This window comes from Oncorhynchus masou, chromosome 33, assembly GCF_036934945.1.
Source record: "Oncorhynchus masou masou isolate Uvic2021 chromosome 33, UVic_Omas_1.1, whole genome shotgun sequence".
NCBI classification, from domain to species: domain Eukaryota; kingdom Metazoa; phylum Chordata; class Actinopteri; order Salmoniformes; family Salmonidae; genus Oncorhynchus; species Oncorhynchus masou.
The window spans coordinates 13,603,629-13,623,148 of record NC_088244.1 but is presented as its reverse complement, the minus strand read 5'-3'; the positions used below and the strand labels follow the sequence as shown (position 1 = coordinate 13,623,148).

The 19,520-nt window shown below is 41.2% G+C and overlaps 1 protein-coding gene across 2 annotated transcripts in view; it reads right to left on the bottom strand.

Moving 5' to 3' along the window:
- Positions 1-19,520, bottom strand: part of LOC135527864 (deoxynucleoside triphosphate triphosphohydrolase SAMHD1-like) — a 32,817-nt gene that overhangs the window by 4,633 nt on the left and 8,664 nt on the right. The window contains exons 5-15 of one of the 2 annotated variants that reach the window (XM_064956473.1): positions 14,412-14,527; positions 14,267-14,337; positions 14,002-14,157; positions 13,041-13,141; positions 2,651-2,759; positions 2,280-2,371; positions 1,995-2,110; positions 1,613-1,752; positions 1,398-1,493; positions 603-707; positions 372-509 (exon numbers count right to left, since the gene is read on the bottom strand). In XM_064956473.1, the coding sequence (XP_064812545.1) occupies positions 372-509; positions 603-707; positions 1,398-1,493; positions 1,613-1,752; positions 1,995-2,110; positions 2,280-2,371; positions 2,651-2,759; positions 13,041-13,141; positions 14,002-14,157; positions 14,267-14,337; positions 14,412-14,527 (1,240 nt within the window). The remainder of the gene's footprint in view (positions 1-371; positions 510-602; positions 708-1,397; positions 1,494-1,612; positions 1,753-1,994; positions 2,111-2,279; positions 2,372-2,650; positions 2,760-13,040; positions 13,142-14,001; positions 14,158-14,266; positions 14,338-14,411; positions 14,528-19,520) is intronic. The other variant, XM_064956474.1, reaches the window with a different exon arrangement.

The following is a 19,520-nucleotide window of genomic DNA, read 5'->3' as shown; positions in this document are numbered from 1 at the left end:
TACTGCTGAGGTGCTGACTTGTTGCACCCTCGACAAATACTGTGATTATTATTATTATTATTTGACTATGCTGGTCATTTATGAACATTTGAACAGCTTGGCCATGTTCTGTTATAATCTCCACCCGGCACAGCCAGAAGAGGACTGGCCACCCCACATAGCCTGGTTCCGCTCTAGGTTTCTTCCTAGGGAGTTTTTCCCAACCACCTGCATTGCTTGCTGTTTGGGGTTTTAGGCTGGGCTTCTGTACAGCACTTTGAGATATCAGCTAATGTAAGAAGGGCTATATAAATACATTTGATTTTCTCCACAACGCTAACAGGTTGAGATAGAGATCCATACAGTAAATGAAAGATCAGAGGCCTACTGACCTGAGGCTTGGAGAAGTTGTTGTCCATGCACCACTTGACATAGTTAATCTTAGCTGCCTCCACGGTCTTCTCATCTCTCTTCTTAAAGTAGACCCTGATCTGCTGCTCAGCAAACTGATCTGGCAGCATCTGAGACACCTACAGGGGAGAACAATCATGTAAAATAATGTTTTCAAGATCCAAAACTAACAGACTATTTCCAAAAAGATTTGAGTGAATTGTAGTATTGACCTGGTTCCTGCTGATCTGGGTGGTTTTGGTTGGGGTATTCTTACAGTAGAAACGCATGTTGTTGATGGGGTTCTTCTCCTTCATACCCCAGTCCATGTTGATGATCTGATGAAGAGAAAGAAAGAGGGACAGAAAGAGAGCGAGTGATTGATAAAGAGACAAAGGGTATTGCTGAGCGATTAGTGCTTTTCTAGGTCGGTTCGGTTATTTAAAAAATAATAAAAATGAGTCCTGGTTTTCGATATCAATCATTTTTGTAAAACAAATGCATTATGAAATAATGCCGAAAAATATTTGAGCTTTTTCATTGAGAAGGATTTGATTTCTCTCTAGAGAAACGGCGTGTTGCGTTCACAAAAAACACAACTTGATTTCCATTTAGTTCTATTAAACCAACGCTGGTCAATTAGTTGTTTAATAACCCGCCCCCCCCCAAAAAAAACTGATGGTGGTTAATCTGGCCTTCATGGCAACATGTCCTCTTAAATCTCCACCTGGTACAGTCAGAAGAGGACAGAGCCTGGTTCCTCTCTAGGTTTCTTCTTTTCTAGGTAGTTGTTCCTAGCCACCGTGCTTCTACATCAGCATTGCTTGCTCTTCATAGTTTTAGGCTGAATATCTGTAAAACACTTTGACAACTGCTGATGTAAAAAGGGCTTTATAAAAAGACATTTTATTGATTGATATATTTCCAATAAAGCCAACGGTAATAAAGGTCATCTATAGACGGGCTTTGTGATGTGACCTGTGTCTTCGATCAGTTCCCTGAGTGAGGTGGAAAGACTGGACACTCACATTGACTACAAAGTCCCCTGGCTCTAGAGTGACGCCCTGGAGGTCGCTCTCAGGCCTGCACGTCGCCAATTCACCTGCCCATTTCTGGAGCTGTTCCTGGGCGAGAAAAGAGGAGGATGAGAGGCACATAATATGGATCTTCTAAAAAAGCTCACCTAGAAAGCCATGGGGGGATATTCACCCTCCATCCCCCAGACATGCACACACACACACACCTGTGAGACCTCCACACGTTCCTTGGCTTGGGTCTGTCCCATATTCTTGTAGAGGTTTCTGCAGGTGATGTTGTAGAGGATCTTTCTGGCCTCTGACAGCTCAGAGGATGAAGAGTACAGGATCTGCTCAAACACATGGTCTACATGGAGAGGGGGGGGAGAAGAGGTTAATCATGCAAACCAAACCCAGGCAGTGATTATGGACATGAATGTGACAGACAACCAGGTGTGGCAAACCCAGCCTGTTCGGGCAGCCATGACACCTAAAAAAACCAAAACAAAAAAAACCCTGACAACCAAAGAGGTTTGAACCATATAATGAGAGTGAGTAGACAAGACCAGAGCCATTCTACATATTATATTTCTATGAGGTTGAACTGACCAGTGAGTTTAGTGTAGGCCTCCATGTCATCTATTGCTGTGGAGATGGTGAACATTTTTCCCTCTGAACCTTGAATCTTGATGTGGGGTTCTGCCTTGATGAAGGCCTCTGTGATCCTGAATTGGGGCACACACACACTTGAATCAAATGTCATTTTTAATCCATAACATACAGCAGAAAAGCACCTGAATGTCCGAGAACCTGTATGTATGACTATATAAGAGATCGTAAGTCAGCTAGATATTTAACAGTAGAATGAATAGCTGTTGATGCGAGAGCACTTACATTGTCTCTATTATGTGTCCCACTTTGTGCTGGTAGGCTTTTCTGTGGAGGTAGCTGCGTGTGTGGAACATGTCGTACAGATTACCCACTTCCTGTAGGTGGACAACACACATGGATATCACTGGTAACGGAAGTGACCTTGTCCGAGCGGCCCATAGGGCAGGAGCCCATCTCCTGATTCTGTAGTGTGAGGCAGCTTGATGTACAAGTACACCCCCTAGACAGGACACTAGTCGATAGCTGGGCCTAGTCTACATCACCACTAAACTAGGCTAATACTGCATTACTTCACCAAATTGAATGAAAAGGTAAATGAAAACATAACAATGAAGGGAATGAATGAGAGGTGAAATCTAGGGCCAAGCCTTCACCTTTTCTCTGGTGCAGATCTGCTTCTTCCCATCTACCTCACACACCCGAGCAAACTTGAGGAAGCGATGGTAGTCAAAGTTATTCGGGATGCCCAGGTGGTAGCAGTCCCTATGGGGAGGGAGAGAGAGTGTTGGTTTGGTCTTCAGTCTGGGTTATCCTTTCCTTTATTAATACTGCTCAAGTATCCATTGTGTTTAAACTGCTGTCCTGTCGTTATACTCCTGACGTAATTGTATGTTCCTGTTGTCATTTAAGTAAAACATGTTTTTTTTTTAAATGAGCTCACTAAACAAAATGTACATTTGTATTAATTTCCTCTGCACTACAATAAAACATATTTGAGAAAGAGAGGGAGAGAGATTATAGATGGAAAGTTGCCCAAAGTGGACTTTTTTTCTATTATAAATTGGGTGGTTGGAGCCCCGAATGCAGGAAATCTGGACGCTCTTTCTGCCAAAATTATCCACCAAAATTGTTGCAACCCCATTACTAGCCTGTTCAACCTCTCATATCGTCTGAGATCCCCAAAGATTGGAAAGCTGCCGCGGTCATCCCCACTTCAAAGGGGGACACTGTTATAGACCCAAAAGTTTATAGACCTATATATATCCATCCTGCCCTGCCATTCTAAAATCTTCAAAAGCCAAGTTAACAAACAGATCACAGACCATTTCAAATCCCACCGTACCTTCTCCGCTATGGAATCTGGTTTCCGAGCTTGTCACTGGTGCACCTCAGCCACGCTCAAGGTCCTAACCGCCATCGATAAGAAACAATACTGTGCAGCCGTATTCATCGACCTGGCCAAGGCTTTCGACTGTCAATCACCACATTCTTATCAGCAGACTCAATAGCCTTGGTTTCTCAAATGACTGCCTCGCCTGGTTCACCAACTACTTCTCAGACAGAGTTCAGTGTCAAATCACAGGGCCTGTTGTCCAGACCTCTGGCAGTCTCTGTGGGTTGCCACAGGGTTCAATACTCAGGCAGACTCTTTTCTCTCTGTGTGTGTGTGTGTGTGTGTGTGTGTGTACACACACACCCACCACAAAAAAAAAGGGAACACTAAAATAACATCCTAGATCTGAATGAATGAAATATTCTTATTATATACTTTTTTCTTTACATAGTTGAATGTGCTGACAACAAAATCACACAAAAATGATCAATGGAAATCAAATTTATCAACCCATGGAGGTCTGGATTTGGAGTCACACTCAAAATTAAAGTGGAAAACCACACTACAGGCTGATCCAACTATGATGGAATGTCCGCAAAATAAGTCAAAATGAGGTTCAGTAGTGTGTGTGAGCTTCACGTGCCTGTATGCCCTCCCTAAAATGCCTGGGCATGCTCCTGATGAGGTGGCGGATGGTCTCCTGAGGGATCTCCTCCCAGACCTGGACTAAAGCACCAACTCCTGGACAGTGTGGTGCAACTTGGCGTTGGTGGATGAAGCGAGACATGATGTCCCAGATGTGCTCAATTGGATTCAGGTCTGGGGAACAGGCGGGCCAGTCCATAGCATCAATGCATTCCTCTTGCAGGAACTGCTGACACACTCTAGCCACATGAGGTCTAGCATTGTCTTGCATGAGGAGGAACCCAGGGCCAACCGCACCAGCATATGTTTATACATACATACATACATACATACATACATACATACATACATACATACATACATACATACATACATACATACATACATACATACATACATACATACATACATACATACATACATACATACATACATACATACATACATACATACATACATACATACATACATACATACATACATACATACATACATACATACATACATACATACATACATACATACATACATACATACATACATACATACATACATACATACATACATACATACATACATACATACATACATACATACATACATACATACATACATACATACATACATACATACATACATACATACATACATACATACATACATACATACATACATACATACATACATACATACATACATACATACATACATACATACATACATACATACATACATACATACATACATACATACATACATACATACATACATACATACATACATACATACATACATACATACATACATACATACATACATACATACATACATACATACATACATACATACATACATACATACATACATACATACATACATACATACATACATACATACATACATACATACATACATACATACATACATACATACATACATACATACATACATACATACATACATACACACACACACATACCTATATCGACATATATACTTTAAAGAATATACCTTTATCATTATTCCCCGCAAACCCTACCACCCTTCCCCCAATTGGAGTAAACTAATAAACACTTCTACTTTTACCTTAAATTTATACATCTTATACACATTTTACATTCACAGTCTATTTTACAATAGTTATTTTGTTTGTTTTTAGTCCTTCCTCTATTTCTGATGTCCATCCAGTTTGATTTCTATTTGTAACTGTGCTATTTCACAAAAGTTCTGACCATAAATACATTTTACAGAGCCTGTGTGTTCTACATGTTGGATTAATCAGACTATATTTCCACCGGTCTATTAGTCCCACCCTTCAGCTCCATGCAACCCATCCCATCGATCGCTCAACAGCATCCATTTTAGATTTCTATTTGCCATATATTTTTCAACTGTGCTGTGATGCTTCAAATGACTTGAACCTTCCTATTGTCATAGCTTCTACAGATTGTAAATGAAATAAAAATATATTTTTTTGTTGCTAAAATACTTATTATATTATTGATTATGGCTTTTCAAATCACCCATTATTGCTGTCTGCAGCATTAGTTCTAGGCAAATGTTGCAATTCTTCAGCCATTCCTGGACCTGTGACCAAAAACAAGCTACATATGGACAATACCAAAATAAATGATCTAATGACTGACTCACAGCAGAATCTGCAGATCTGGGAACAATCGAAAGTGGGCCGGTGTAAATCTGAATAAACGGAAAAAGGCCCTTCTTGAACATTTTGGCAAAAGCCAAAAAAGATCAGACCCCTCCCTCAGTGGTCAGTCCAGATCCAGAGCCACATTCATGGGCTCTAAGACCAACTATTGACTGAGCAATGAAAGAAGAAACTGCCACAACAGCAAGTGATCAGCAGAGGGAGCCAAATGCACGGGAAATACAAGTACTGGGCATTAACCTGTTATGGTTTGAACCCTGTACAGAGATCAACATCAGGGGAAATTTCAGTGTGACAACTAAAAATACAACTTCGTAACATTAAACATTCTTGACCACTGATCTTCTTGAAATCTAGCTGGGTAGATAGCCCATGAGCTGAGGTAAACACCAGTATGTGATGTTTTGGGTTGGAGCCCCATTCCTTGTTTGATATCGCATGCGTAACAAACTCCATTCTCACCTTGACGATCAGAGGAGTTGCTGTGAGGCTTGTTACGCGCAGCTGTATTTCGGAAAGTTGTATTTTCAACGATTTCATTGAAGACATCATGGCGAATAAATCAGGTAAAGCGAAGTCAAAGTCTAAAGTGAAAGTGAGACAGATTTTTTGTTTGAACCATAACACTCAGATTCCTCAATCAGGAACTGAGGAGCTGTACTTCTGGACGGGTAAGTGCTAATGCCGTTTTATGAAATATAAATATACATTTATTTTTTGCAAAAATAATAATAATAAATATATATATATTTTTTTTTACAAATTTGCAATGAAATGTGAGGTTTGTTTGGATATATATATACACACACACACATATATATATATATACACACACACACACACAATGTCAGATTATATATTCCATTTTTTTATTCAAATGGAATGGAGTAGAACAGCAAACACACATGGCCACTGTGCCTGCTACTCCTCTTCATTTCCATACGAAATAGCCATTGGGTGCTGTTCAGGGGAGGGCAGGCCCACAACAATGGCCGGAGTTGAATGGAACAGCACTTCACCTTAGTGACTGTTCCCTCTGCTCTATACAATACATATCTGTTAATTTTATGTGATGATAAAAGGCTCATACAATACAAATATTTTTTTCATGTTTTCTTTCACAGTGATAGCGACTCCGACTGGGAACCCCCGGTGCCAAGCTGCCCGCTCTACCTCTGCCCCAGTGGTGTTCATATGCCACAGTTCATTACTGCAGGCATGACTGTGCCTCAGAGCCCAAAGGGCACAGCATGGAGGCGTCGTTGTGTCGCATGAAATGCACCACTTGTTCAGTTTGCCTCTGCTTTACATCAGAAAGAGACTGCTATGGGACATGTTTTGGGATATATTTTCTACATTAAAAAAAAAAAAACATTTTTTGTGTGTGTGTTTGAATTGCTTTTGGATATGTTATATATAGTTATTTGCACTGTTGTATATAGTTATAGGTCATTTCACCATTTCGGCCACTTGGGTACATTTGGGCAACTTGTGTGGGACACCTGGGTGACTTCATGCTAAATGTCATGTAGCTCACCCATTCCTGAAGTTATCAGTCTGAAACTTTGCACACCTACAGTTGCCCTCTTGTGTTATCCATTAAAATTATCTCCAGCATCCTATCTGACTGTGGCTATTCTAGTACATGTGAAAGATGATACTACAACAAAAAAACAGAAAACGTATGCTCTTTCTTTCTCTTTTCTTCCAGATCTCCTGTGTTATATTCTCCTACATTCAATTAACATTTCCACAAACTTCAGAATGTTTCCATTCAAATGATACCAATAATATGCATATCCGTGCCACCGGGGCTGAGCTACAGGCAGTTAGATTTGGGTTTGTCTTCAGGTGGAAATTGAGATCAAAGGGATGCAGCCATAACAGGTTTTAAACAAGAACCAACCTACAGGAAGAATGAAGAGGAGTGGTATGAACAGACATACCAAACCAACGCCCCAACAGAAGATTACTTATGGGCCTCAGTGCTGAAGGAACTAACATTGGACTAAGTGCTACTTAATCTGGGGCGGCAGGGTAGCCGAGTGGTTAGAGTGTTGGACGAGCAACCGGAAGGTTGAAAGTTCAAAAACTCCCGAGCTGGCAAGTCTGTCGTTCTGCCCCCGAAGAGGCAGTTAACCCACTGTTCCTAGGCAGTCATTGAAAATAAGAATTTGTTCTTAACTGACTTGCCTAGTTAAATAAAGGTCAAATGAAATAAATAATAAATCTCGATGACGCGACAACAAAAAGTGGCAAGGACATAATGTAATGGTGCACTGTTAGTTTGGGGGAAGATTTTCGGGAGTGCAATCTGAGTGTCGAAAAGAGGTATAAAAGGAGGAGAGATCAGTGCCTAGGCATGATCCTCAACCCATTTGGACATCATAGAGAATCAGACAAGGTGAATTACTTTTACTATACTCTGTTTGTATTGACTACTTTGACATCAAGGCACAAGCAAACTATTCACTGGTATATCTTAAGATGTGTGTTGTACACTGGAAGCTCACACCACATAAAAAGAATAAGAGAATAAGAGAACACTGTTGTGAAAGAGAGAACTTCAGGCGTAGAGAACTCTTGGGAGCAACAAGTTCCATCTTGGGTGTGTCAGTGACAATTGCAGTTTGGCAAGATGGAAAAAGCCCAGAAATAAGTAAGCCTCGTAGTAGCAGAGGGTTGATAAAAGGGAATCAATATCTAAACAGTAGGCAGTAAAAAGTGTCACATAGGAAATTCAGACTACATAAGAATGTAATACTATAATTAACAGTGGGGGCTGCAAAAATATTACTACTCTTATAAAGAGCAGTTTGGGGAAGGACCAAGGGAATAGAGCTTCAAGGTAAATATATGGTTATTTGCTTTGTTTAAGAGTTATAAGAAGTGTGTTAAGCAATTTACATTTTCAATATTATTTGGCATAGCGCATTAAGGATTGATTTAGCATTATTGATGTATTGGGACTGTATAACCATTGAATTGTAATAACGTGTATAAGACAAAAAACAGAGTGACTTAATAAAAGCTTCAAACTTTGACAACTAGGCCAGATTAATGATCTGGAGAGCAAATGCATTTGACACTGAACAGAAAGTGACCCTGGTTATAGGTTAAAGTGATTGCACTAAAAAATATTTCATTGTGTAGACAATAATATATCTTTGGAAAAGTCAAATATATATAGCAATACTAGTTTCCAAGTGACTACTAGCTGACGAGCATAATTAACAGAAAATAAGTTATTAGGTATTGATATATAAAAGAGGAAGACCCAAGGTAAGGGAGTATAGGAAGAGTCTATAAACAAAGTAATAAAGTCCTCATCTATCCAAGGCCCCATACTAGACCGGGAAATAAGGGAGTGACAATGTGAACGAAGGAACAAACCCAACTCATGCGAAGGGCCATTACAAATATATAGAAGAGTTGGTAGGGCCGCACGGCAAGGCCCTTGTTACACCGAAGTGACTAAAATCCTAAAGTACTCTGCCTAGCCAGAGGACGGGATAGAGGCTTTTGCTGCAGGCGACGGGCAACAGTCAGCACCGTGACAACATAGGATGAGACATTTGTACCAATTTACTAGAGAACCAGTTTGGATTTAAGTGTAACTTTTGTATGACTGATGCCTTTAGTGAGAGGTCTATTGCTTTAATATTTAATAATGTCTGCCCTCCGAAATTCATATTCGTTATATAAATAGGCCCTTTTAATTTTCTGGCTTGCCGTTCCAAATCAAATTGAATATTTTATGTTCATATAATTTAAAAAAGCAGGTCACTAGGTGTAGGCAAAACCATAAGCAAATAGGTCAACTGTGAACTAACTAAAGAGTTAATCAGGGTGATTTTTCCACAAATAGACAGGTATTTTCATTTCCATGGTAGCAAGATCTTATCCATTTTTGCCAACTTTCTATAAAAATTTGAGTGAGATCATTTCTTTTTGGGATTTGTATACAGAGTATGTCCACATCTCCGTCAGATCATTTAATTGGTAAACTACACTAATGTAAAATTTGCATTTGTTAGTGATCCAATACGTAATATGGTACATTTATCATAATTTGGTTTTAATCCAGAGAGAATAGCAAAAGTATCTAGATCCTCTATGAGGCCGTGGAGGGACTAGTTGTGGTTTTCAAAGAAAACATGAATCATCAACGTACAATGACACCTTAGTTTTTAAGGCACGGATTTCTAATCCCTTAATATTGTTTGATCTGATCTTAACAGCTAACATTTTAATGGCAATAATAAATAGATATGCCAATAGTGGACAACCTTGTTTTACTCCTCTTGAGAGTTTAACATTTTCTGAGATGTAGCCATTATTTACTATTTTACACCTAGGGTTACTATACATAACTTTAACTCATTTTATAAGAGATTGCCCAAAATTCAAATATTCTAGGCATTTATATTTAAACTCCAGTTGTACTTTATCAAAAGCCTTTTCAAAAATCAGCTATGAAAACCAGGCCTGGTGTCCCCGATATTTCATAGTATTCTATTGTTTCCAGTACTTGTCTTATATTATCTCCAATGTATCGTCCATGTAAAAAACCTGTCTGATTAAAATATAATTTGGTGAATCATGCGTGATTCCATCATTTGTAACAAGTTTTAATAAAAACATTTTGGTAGCATTTCTATATTGAAGATTGAAAAATAATTTGGTGCATTTTTCCCCATATTCCATCCAGTTCGCTTTATTTTTATAATCTATTACACTGGATCTTTCTTGAATAATTTCCTCCATTTCTTTTTGTTTTTCCTCTTATTTTGTGCCCTTTATGGTACCGTTTTAATTGCACATTCTTAAAGGGAGTGCTCCTAATCTCAGCTTGTTACCTGTATAAAAGACACCTGTCCACAGAAGCAATCAATCCAAACTCTCCACATTGGCCAAGACCAAAGAGCTCTCTAAGGACGTCAGGGAAAAGATTGTAGACCTACACAAGGCTGTAATGGGCTACAAGTCCATCGCCAAGCAGCTTGGTGAGAAGGTGACAACAATTGGTGCGATTATTCGCAAATGGAAGAAACACAAAAGAACTGTCAATCTCCCTCAGCCTGGGGCGCCATGCAAGATCTCACCTCGTGGAGTTGTAATGATCATGAGAACGGTGAGGAAATCAGCCCAGAACTACACGGGAGGATCTTGTCAATGATCGAGGCAGCTGGGACCATAGTCACCATAGTCATCAGTGGGCAAACATACAAAATCAGCAGGGGATCAAATACTTTACCCCTCACTGTATCAATGTTGTTGCTCTGATCCACCTCTACGCAGACGACACCATTTTGTATACATCTGGCCCGTCTTTGGACACTGTTAGCAAACCTCCAAACGAGCTTCAATGCCATACAACACTCCTAACATGGACTCCAACTGCTTTTAAAAGCTAGTAAATTACGTGCATGCACTTCAACCGATCGCTGCCCGCACCCTCCCGCCCGACTAGCGTCACTATTCTGGACAGTTCGGACTTAGAACATGTGGACAACTACAAATACCTGGGTGTCTGGTTAGACTGTAAACTCTCCTCCCAGACACACATTAAGCATCTCCAATCAAAAATTGGCTTCATATTCCGCAACAAAGCCTCCTTCACTCATGCTGCCAAACATACCCTCGTAAAACTGACTATCCTACCGATCCTTGACTTCGGCAATGTTATTTATAAAATAGCCTCCAACACTCTACTCAGCAAACTGGATGTAGGCTATCACAGTGCCATCCGTTTTGTCACCAAAGCCCCATATACCACCCACCACTGCTACCTGTATACTCTCATTGGCTGGCCCTCGCTACATATCCGTCGCCAAACCCACTGGCTCCAGGTCATCTATAAGTCTTTGCTAGGTAAAGCCCTGCCAATCTCAGCTCACGGGTTACCATAGCAACACCCACCCGTAGCACACGCTCCAGCAGGTATATTTCACTGGTCATCCCCAAAGCCAACACTTCCTTTGGTCGCCTTTCCTTCCAGTTCTCTGCTGCCAATGACGGGAACGAATTGCAAAAAAAATAATCACTTAAGCCGGAGACTTCAATATCTTCTCTAACTATAAGCATCAGCTGTCAGAGCAGCTAACCGATCACTGTACCTGTACAGAGCCAATCTGTAAATAGCACACCCAACTACCTCATCCCCATATTGTTACTTATCTTCCTGCTCTTTTACAACTCAGTATCTCTACTTGCACATCATCATCTGCACATCTATCACTCCAGTGTTAATGGTAAATTGTAATCATTTCACCACTGCGGCCTATTTATTCCATTACCTCCCTAATCTTCTACATTTTCACACACTGTACATAGAAATAATCTATTGTGTTATTGACTGTATGTTTGTTTATGTGTAACTCTGTTGTTTTTGTCGCTCTGCTTTGCTTCATCTTGGCCAGGTCACAGTTGAGAAGTTGAACAACTGGCCTACCTGGTTAAATAAAAGGTGAAATCAAAAAAATGGAGAAATTTTGAGCCTGTAATCAAACCCACAAATGCTGATGCTCCAGATACACAACTAGTCTAAAGAAAGCCAGTTTTATTGCTTCTTTAATTAGCGCAACAGTTTTCAGCTGTGCTAACATAATTGCAAAGGGGTTTCTAATGATCAATTAGCCTTTTAAAATTATAAACTTGTATTAGCTAACACCACATGCCATTGGAACACAGGAGTGATGGTTGCTGATAATGGGCCTCTGTACACCTATGTAGATATTCCATTAAATATTTGCCTTTTCCAGCTACAATAGTCATTTATAACATTTATAACATTAACAATGTCTACACTGTATTTCTGATCAATTTGATATTATTTTAATGGACATTTCTTTTTGCTTTTCTTAAAAATAAAAAACACATTTCTAAGTGACCCCAAACTTTTGAACGGTAGTGTACACCAGTGGTCTATGTATTGTTAGATCTCTAATAGAGCCCCACAGTGGAGGGGTCATTTTACCCATGAAACCTAGCAGTCAAACAGGGAAATGGTTCCAATCATTTTTCCCCATAGGGAATTTTAGAAACACTTAAAATAAGGGCTGTGTTTCTTGCAGGCTTACCCTGGTGTGATGTTTTGATCACCATGTAAAGCTCTTGGACAAAGTGACTTATCAACAGTCGGCTCTAAACACAGGCAAATATATTAATAAAAGTCACCCTGTCCGAGAGATTTACACAGTTATCAGAACGAAACACAGCCCTTACTTTAAATGTTTATAAAATCCCCTATGGGAAAAAGTGATTGGAACCATTTCCCTGTTTGACCGCTAGGTTTTATGGGTATTATGACACATACTGTGGTACTCTATATAGCTTACTCCAGTAACTGATGATGATTTCTAAAAGAGAGATCAACTTCAACTGGGGGACTCACCTGGCGAAGTAGTCCCACTTGTCCACATCGATGCCGGTCAATTTGTTGGCCACAATCTCATAGAGGAAAGACTTCTCCTCTGGACGGCCCTTATAAGGCCACTGTGGAAAGACAGACTCAGAATGACACTAATCCTTTGAAATCCCAGCATGTACAGTAACTCTAAATTAGTTCAAGGGATACTTAACCGGAGTGTTTGTTTGATTTATTTCACCTTTATTTAACCAGGTAAGCCAGTTGAGAACAAGTTCTCATTTACAACCGCAACCTGGCCAATATAAAGCAGTGCGGCAAAAACAACAGTGTTACACATGGGATAAACAAACACAGTCAATAACACAAAATAAAAAATCTATATACAGTGTGTGCAAATGTAGTAAGATTAGGAAGGTAAGGCAAAAAAATAGGCCATAGAGGCGAAATAATTACAATTTAGCATTAACACTGGAGTGACTGATGTGCAGATGATGAGGTGCAAGTAGAGATACTGGGGTGCAAAAATATATAACAATATGGGGACGAGGTAGTTCTCTGACAGCTGATGCTTAAAGCTAGAGCGGGAGATATAAGTCTCTTTTTGCAATTGGTTCCAGTCATTGGCAGCAGAGAACTGGAAGGAAAGGCGGCCAAAGGAGGAATTGGCTTTGGGGACCAGTGAAATATACCTGCTGGAGCGCATGCTCTGGGTGGGTGTTGCTACAGTGACCAGTGAGCTCAGATAATGCGGGGCTTTACCTAGCAAAGACTTATCGATGACCTGGAGCCACTGGTTGGTTAGCAGTAGTTTCACAAGCTAATGCTAATTAGCGTATCCAGAGGTTTAAGAGTTTGAATTCAACCTGTTGTCAATACACTGCTAGTAACCATCAGAAAATCATATTCATAAAGTACTTCAAAATGTTGATTGATGCTCAAATTTTTAATTGATTGAGGCTGTCGACTGACTAGCTAGCTGACTCACCCCCTGTCTGAGAGGGACAGTGCTCTGTGATCCAGCAATCTGCTCCTTGATGAAGACCAGGTCATCAGGTAGGACCAGACCATGATCCTTCATCACTGGCTCCAAGGCATTTACAGACACCAGATGGTCAAACATCGCAAGGGACGCCTCCTCATGCTGTAACACACACACACATACGTGACATGGACATTCTCGCGCCCACACAGGAAGATGAGGAGAGAAGGCTATGGCAATAAAGAGGAGGTTATTCAGACTGTAGTCTTACCTTCCACTTGGACTTTGGACGCATTTTGGGGATGAACATGCTATCAAACATATGGGAGAAAGGACCATGACCTGGAAAGAGAACACATTCAACAGAATAAGATTGGAAAAGAGGGAGGGAAGGAGGGAGAGAGAGAGAGACTCACCCAGGTCGTGACAGAGCCCAGCAATCTGGACACACAGGATGTCTCTACTGGAGATGAGGAGCTCTGGTTGTCTCTCACTCAACTCCTGGACCAGCCGACCTGCTAGGTAGCCCACCCTGAAAACACAACCACAACACAACCAATTAATAACCATTGTACAACCAATTAAACCTGCCAGGCAACCACAGGGGTGTGAGCTTAGGGAAGGGGCTTGGGTCTGAAAAGCAACTAGGCCAGTTTCTGTTGTGCCTTTTAAACGCAGGATAGGGCCTCAAACCACATAGGCGGAATCCCAATTCTCCACGCTTTTCCAGAAGTGTGCACTTGCACGCTGCCCATTATGGATTTAAAAGCATATGATTGGTGTAAGCATAGGCTATACACTTGGCCGGTGGAACCTAAGCTTCCCTCAAAATGGACTAGATTAGAACTCCAGTGGCGGTCGGTGCCGTTTAAGATGAGGGAGGACACCGTTTTGTAATGAGCATTACCTTATTTCTATTACAGCATATTGGATGACGAGCATTCATATTTCATTCAGGTCAATGTCACATCGATAAGTTTAGGCTACTACATGATACTCAAATTTTCCCTATACTGTTAGGGATTTCTGCCCTGTTCATACAAGAGACCACAGGAACCTTATTTGATCAGAGGTTAGTTTGTTTAATAAGGACTGCAACCCAGAGCATACATACACTTAGTGGCACAATCAATACCACCTTGCACACTCTTGCCTCCATCAGTGTGTTAAATCAGAGGGCCTGTTGTCTGGACCTCTTGCAGTCTATGGGGGTACCACAGGGTTCAATTCTCAGGCAGACTCTTTTCTCTGTGTGTGTGTGTGTGTGTGTGTATGTGTGTGTATATATATATATAAATGATGTCGCTCTTGCTGCTGGCGATTCCCTGATCCACCTCTATGCAGACGACACCATTCAGTATACTTCTGGCCTTTTTGGACACTTAACTAATCTCCAAACGAGCTTCAATGCCATACAACACTCCTTCCGTGGCCTCCAACTGCTCTTAAACGCTAGTAAAACTAAATGCATGCTTTTCAACCATTCGCTACCCGCACCCGCCCGCCCGACTAGCATCACTACCCTGGACGGTTCTGACCTAGAATACGTGGTCAACTACAAATACCTAGGTGTCTGGCTCGACTGTAAACTCTCCTTCCAGACTCATATTAAACATCTCCAATCCAAAACCAAATCTAGAATTGGCTTTCTATTTCGCAAAAGCCTCCTTCACTCACGCCTCCAAACTTACCCTAGTAAAACTGACTATCCTACAGATCCACGACTTCGACGATGTCATCTACAAAATAGCTTCCAATACTCTACTCAGCAAACAGGATGCAGTCGATCACAGCGCCATCAGTTGTCACCAACGCCCCATATACTACCCACCACTGCGACCTATATGCTCTAGTCGGCTGGCCCTTGCTACATATTCGTCGCCAGACCCACTCCAGGTCATCTATAAGTCTATGCTCGGTAAAGCTCCGCCTTATCTCAGCTCACTGGACACAATAACACCCACCCGCAGCACGCGCTCCAGCAGGTATATCTCACTGGTCCTCTCCAAAGTCAACACCACCTTTGGCCACCTTCCCTTCCAGTTCTCTGCTGCCAGTGACTGGAACGAATTGCAAAAATCGCTGAAGCTGGAGACTTACATTTCCCTCACTAACTTTAAGCATCAACTTTCTGAGCAGCTAACCGATCGCTGCAGCTGTACATAGTCCATCTATTAATAACCCACCCAATCTGCCTACCTCACCCCCATACTGTTTTTATTTACTCTGCTCTTTTGCACACCAGTATCTTTACTTGCACATCATTATCATTAGTCCAACAGTTGCAAACGAGAGTTTCAATTAGACAAATTCAAGTATGTTTATCCCTGTTTTGTTCAGTTTGCTTCCACTTAAGAAACATTTTTCAACAGAAGAATCGGGCAGAATGAATACACCCGATGACACGCAAACACAGTTCACTTATAGTAGCCACATAGAAACAGCATGATTTGCTAGTTTTATAATTCCTTCTCGCATCGACACTCGTCCTCTCACCTTTTCTTTTCACTTGTGGACTTCAGTGCACAACACATCAGCTGTCTATAACCAACTTTCCAAGCCAAACCTTTGTATCATAACTGCTACACAAGGCCTACATTGTTGTCGCCATATTAGATAACGTCAGTCAGCATCGCTACTTTAACAAATGCGTTAGTAAACCTGCTACAATCATGCAGTACAGTGTAATCAGCAAGTAGTTCAGCAGTTACACCGTCGGGCCCCAGTGGCAATAAATTAATAAAACCAAAAGCTTACCTTGAATTGGAAGAGTTCCAGTGTTGGATAGTCATAGCCAGCAAGCTAACATAGCATCCCTCTGTTTGAGCCAGGTGTTTGAGTAACTAAACTACCTAGATGCATTTGCTAGCTAAGTGGAAAAAATTACAACAGAATATAACTAGCTCTCTCACAACATGCTTCTATCATTTTTTAAAGAAATTAATTTGGTTCAAAAACTGTTCAACTATTGTTGCTCTCTTTGAGTCAACTACTCACAACATTGTATGCACTGTAGGGCTAGCTAACTGTAGCTTATGCTTTCAGTACTAGATTAGTTCTCTGATCCTTTGATGGGGTGGACAACATGTCAGTTCATATGGCAAGAGCTCTGATAGGTTGGAGGAGATCTTCAAGCAAGTTGTCATAATTAATGTGTAAGTCTATGGAAGCGGGTCAGAACCACAAGCTTTCTAGGTTTTGTATTGAAGTCAATGTACCCAGAGGACGGAAACTAGCAGTCCTCCGGCTACACCATGGTGCTACCCTACAGAGTGCTGTTGAGGATACTATAGACTCATTGCAAAACAGAGCGTTTGAAACAATTTTATTCAGTGACGTGAATATATTTAGACGGATAATATTTCACCATTTACATTTCTGATATTCAATGGAGGAGGATGGTCCCCTTCCTCCTCTGAAGTACTCGTGCCTATACATAAATAAATCAAATTATTCACAACACTACACCAGAGAACATGATTTTGGCCACAGGGGATCATTCGCATCTTCCAAAAATGAGCTGTGGATTGTTTTAAGAGCGCAATTTGGGCAGCGCACTTGGCAAATAGCCTACGAAAGCATCATTTGCAAATGCAATTCTAGGAAAAACAAAGTTTAAAAAGCAAATGGCTATTGCTTTAAAAGAGAAGGCAAAGAAAATACTAAATGTCTTTTAGTTACAAAAATTCTCAACTTAAATGAGCAAACAGTAGCCTGTCTTATTTGCACCAGCGGAGAGCAACGGCCATAGCCCCGGTGAGTGCACTCTATCGTCTTCTGGGTGGACAATACTTTCCTCCGGGCCAGATTTATGTCATAATACAATTTGTGCCTCCCCTTTTCGTAGGCTGGATAATCAATGGAGACAGGGTGCAACTGAGGTTAATTTCAAATATCATAGCAAAGGATCTGAATACAAATGTAAATAAGGTATTTCTGTTTTGTTTTTGTTTTTTAAAATTGCACAAATGTCTAAAACCTGTTTTTGCTTTGTCATTATAGGGCATTGTGTGTAGATTGATGAGGGCTAAAAAAACAATTTCATCAACTTTAGTACAAGGCTGTAACGTAACAAAAGGGGTCTGAATACTTTCAGAATGTAGTTGCCTTCAAGAAGAGGTAGTTTCTAATGGTCTGTTTGTTAGTGTAAGAGTAGGCTACTAATTTGTCATATGAAAAAATGTTGCTTGTGTCTCCAGTCATATAGTGGAGTAGAATTGCATGAAATGTATTAATAAAAAGACCACATTTTTTCCGTGCTAAGAACGGAGAAGAAACGTCTCTGATTACCGCCCCAACAGATCACGCACTCTATTGCACTCCACACTGCCCTTTCCCACCGGGACAAAAGGAACACCTGTGAGAATGTTATTCATTGACTACAGCTCAGCGTTCAACACCATAGTGCCCACCATGCTCATCACTAAGCTAAGGACCCTGGGACTAAACACCTCCCTCTGGATCCTGGACTTCCTGACGGGTCGTCCCAGGTGGTAAGGGTAGGTAACAACACATCTGACCAGCAGATCCTCAACACAGGGGCCCCCTCAGGGATGCGTGCTCAGTCCCCTCCTGTACTCCCTGTTCACTCATGACTGCATGGCCAGGCACGACACCAACACCATCATTAAGTTTGCCGATGACAACAGTGGTAGCCCTGATCACCAACAACAACGAGAAAGTATATAGGGAGGAGGTCAGAGACCTGGCCGTATGGTGGCAGGACAACAGCTCCCTCAATGTGATCAAGACAAAGGAGAGGATTGTGGATTACAGGAAAGAGGCTCGAGCACACCCCCATTCTCAAACAGGTCTGCAGTGGAGCAGGTTGAAAGCGTCAAGTTCCTTGGTGTGCACGTCACCAACATGATCCAAACACACTAAGACAGTTGTGAAGAGGGCACGACAAAATCTTTTCCCCCTCAAGAGACAAAAGATTTGGCATGGGTCCTCAGATCCTCAAAAGGTTCTACAGCTGCACCATCAAGAGCACCACTGCCTGGTATGGCAACTACTTGGCCTACAACCGCAAGGCACTACAGAGGGTAGTGCGAACAGCCCAGTACATCACTGGGGCCAAGCTTCCTGCCATCCAGGACCTCTATACCAGGCGGTGTCAGAGGAAGGCTGTAAACATTGTCAAAGACTCCAGCCACCCTAGTCATAGACTGTTCTCTCTGCTATCGCATGGCAAGTGGTAACGGAGTCCCACGTCTAGGTCCAAGAGGCTTCTAAACAGCTTCTACCCCCAAACCATAAGACTCCTGAACATCTAATCAAATGGCTACCCAGGCTATTTGCATTGCCCCCCTCTCCACACCACTCTGTTGTTATCATCTATGCAGTCACTTTAATAACTAAACCTATATGTTCATATTACCTCAACTAACCAGTGCCCGCGCACATCAACTCTGTACCGGTACCAACCTGTATATAGTCTCGCTATGGTTATTTTACTGCTGCTCTTTAAATTACCTATTACTTTTATTTCTTATCAGTATTCTTTTAAACTGCATTGTTGGTTA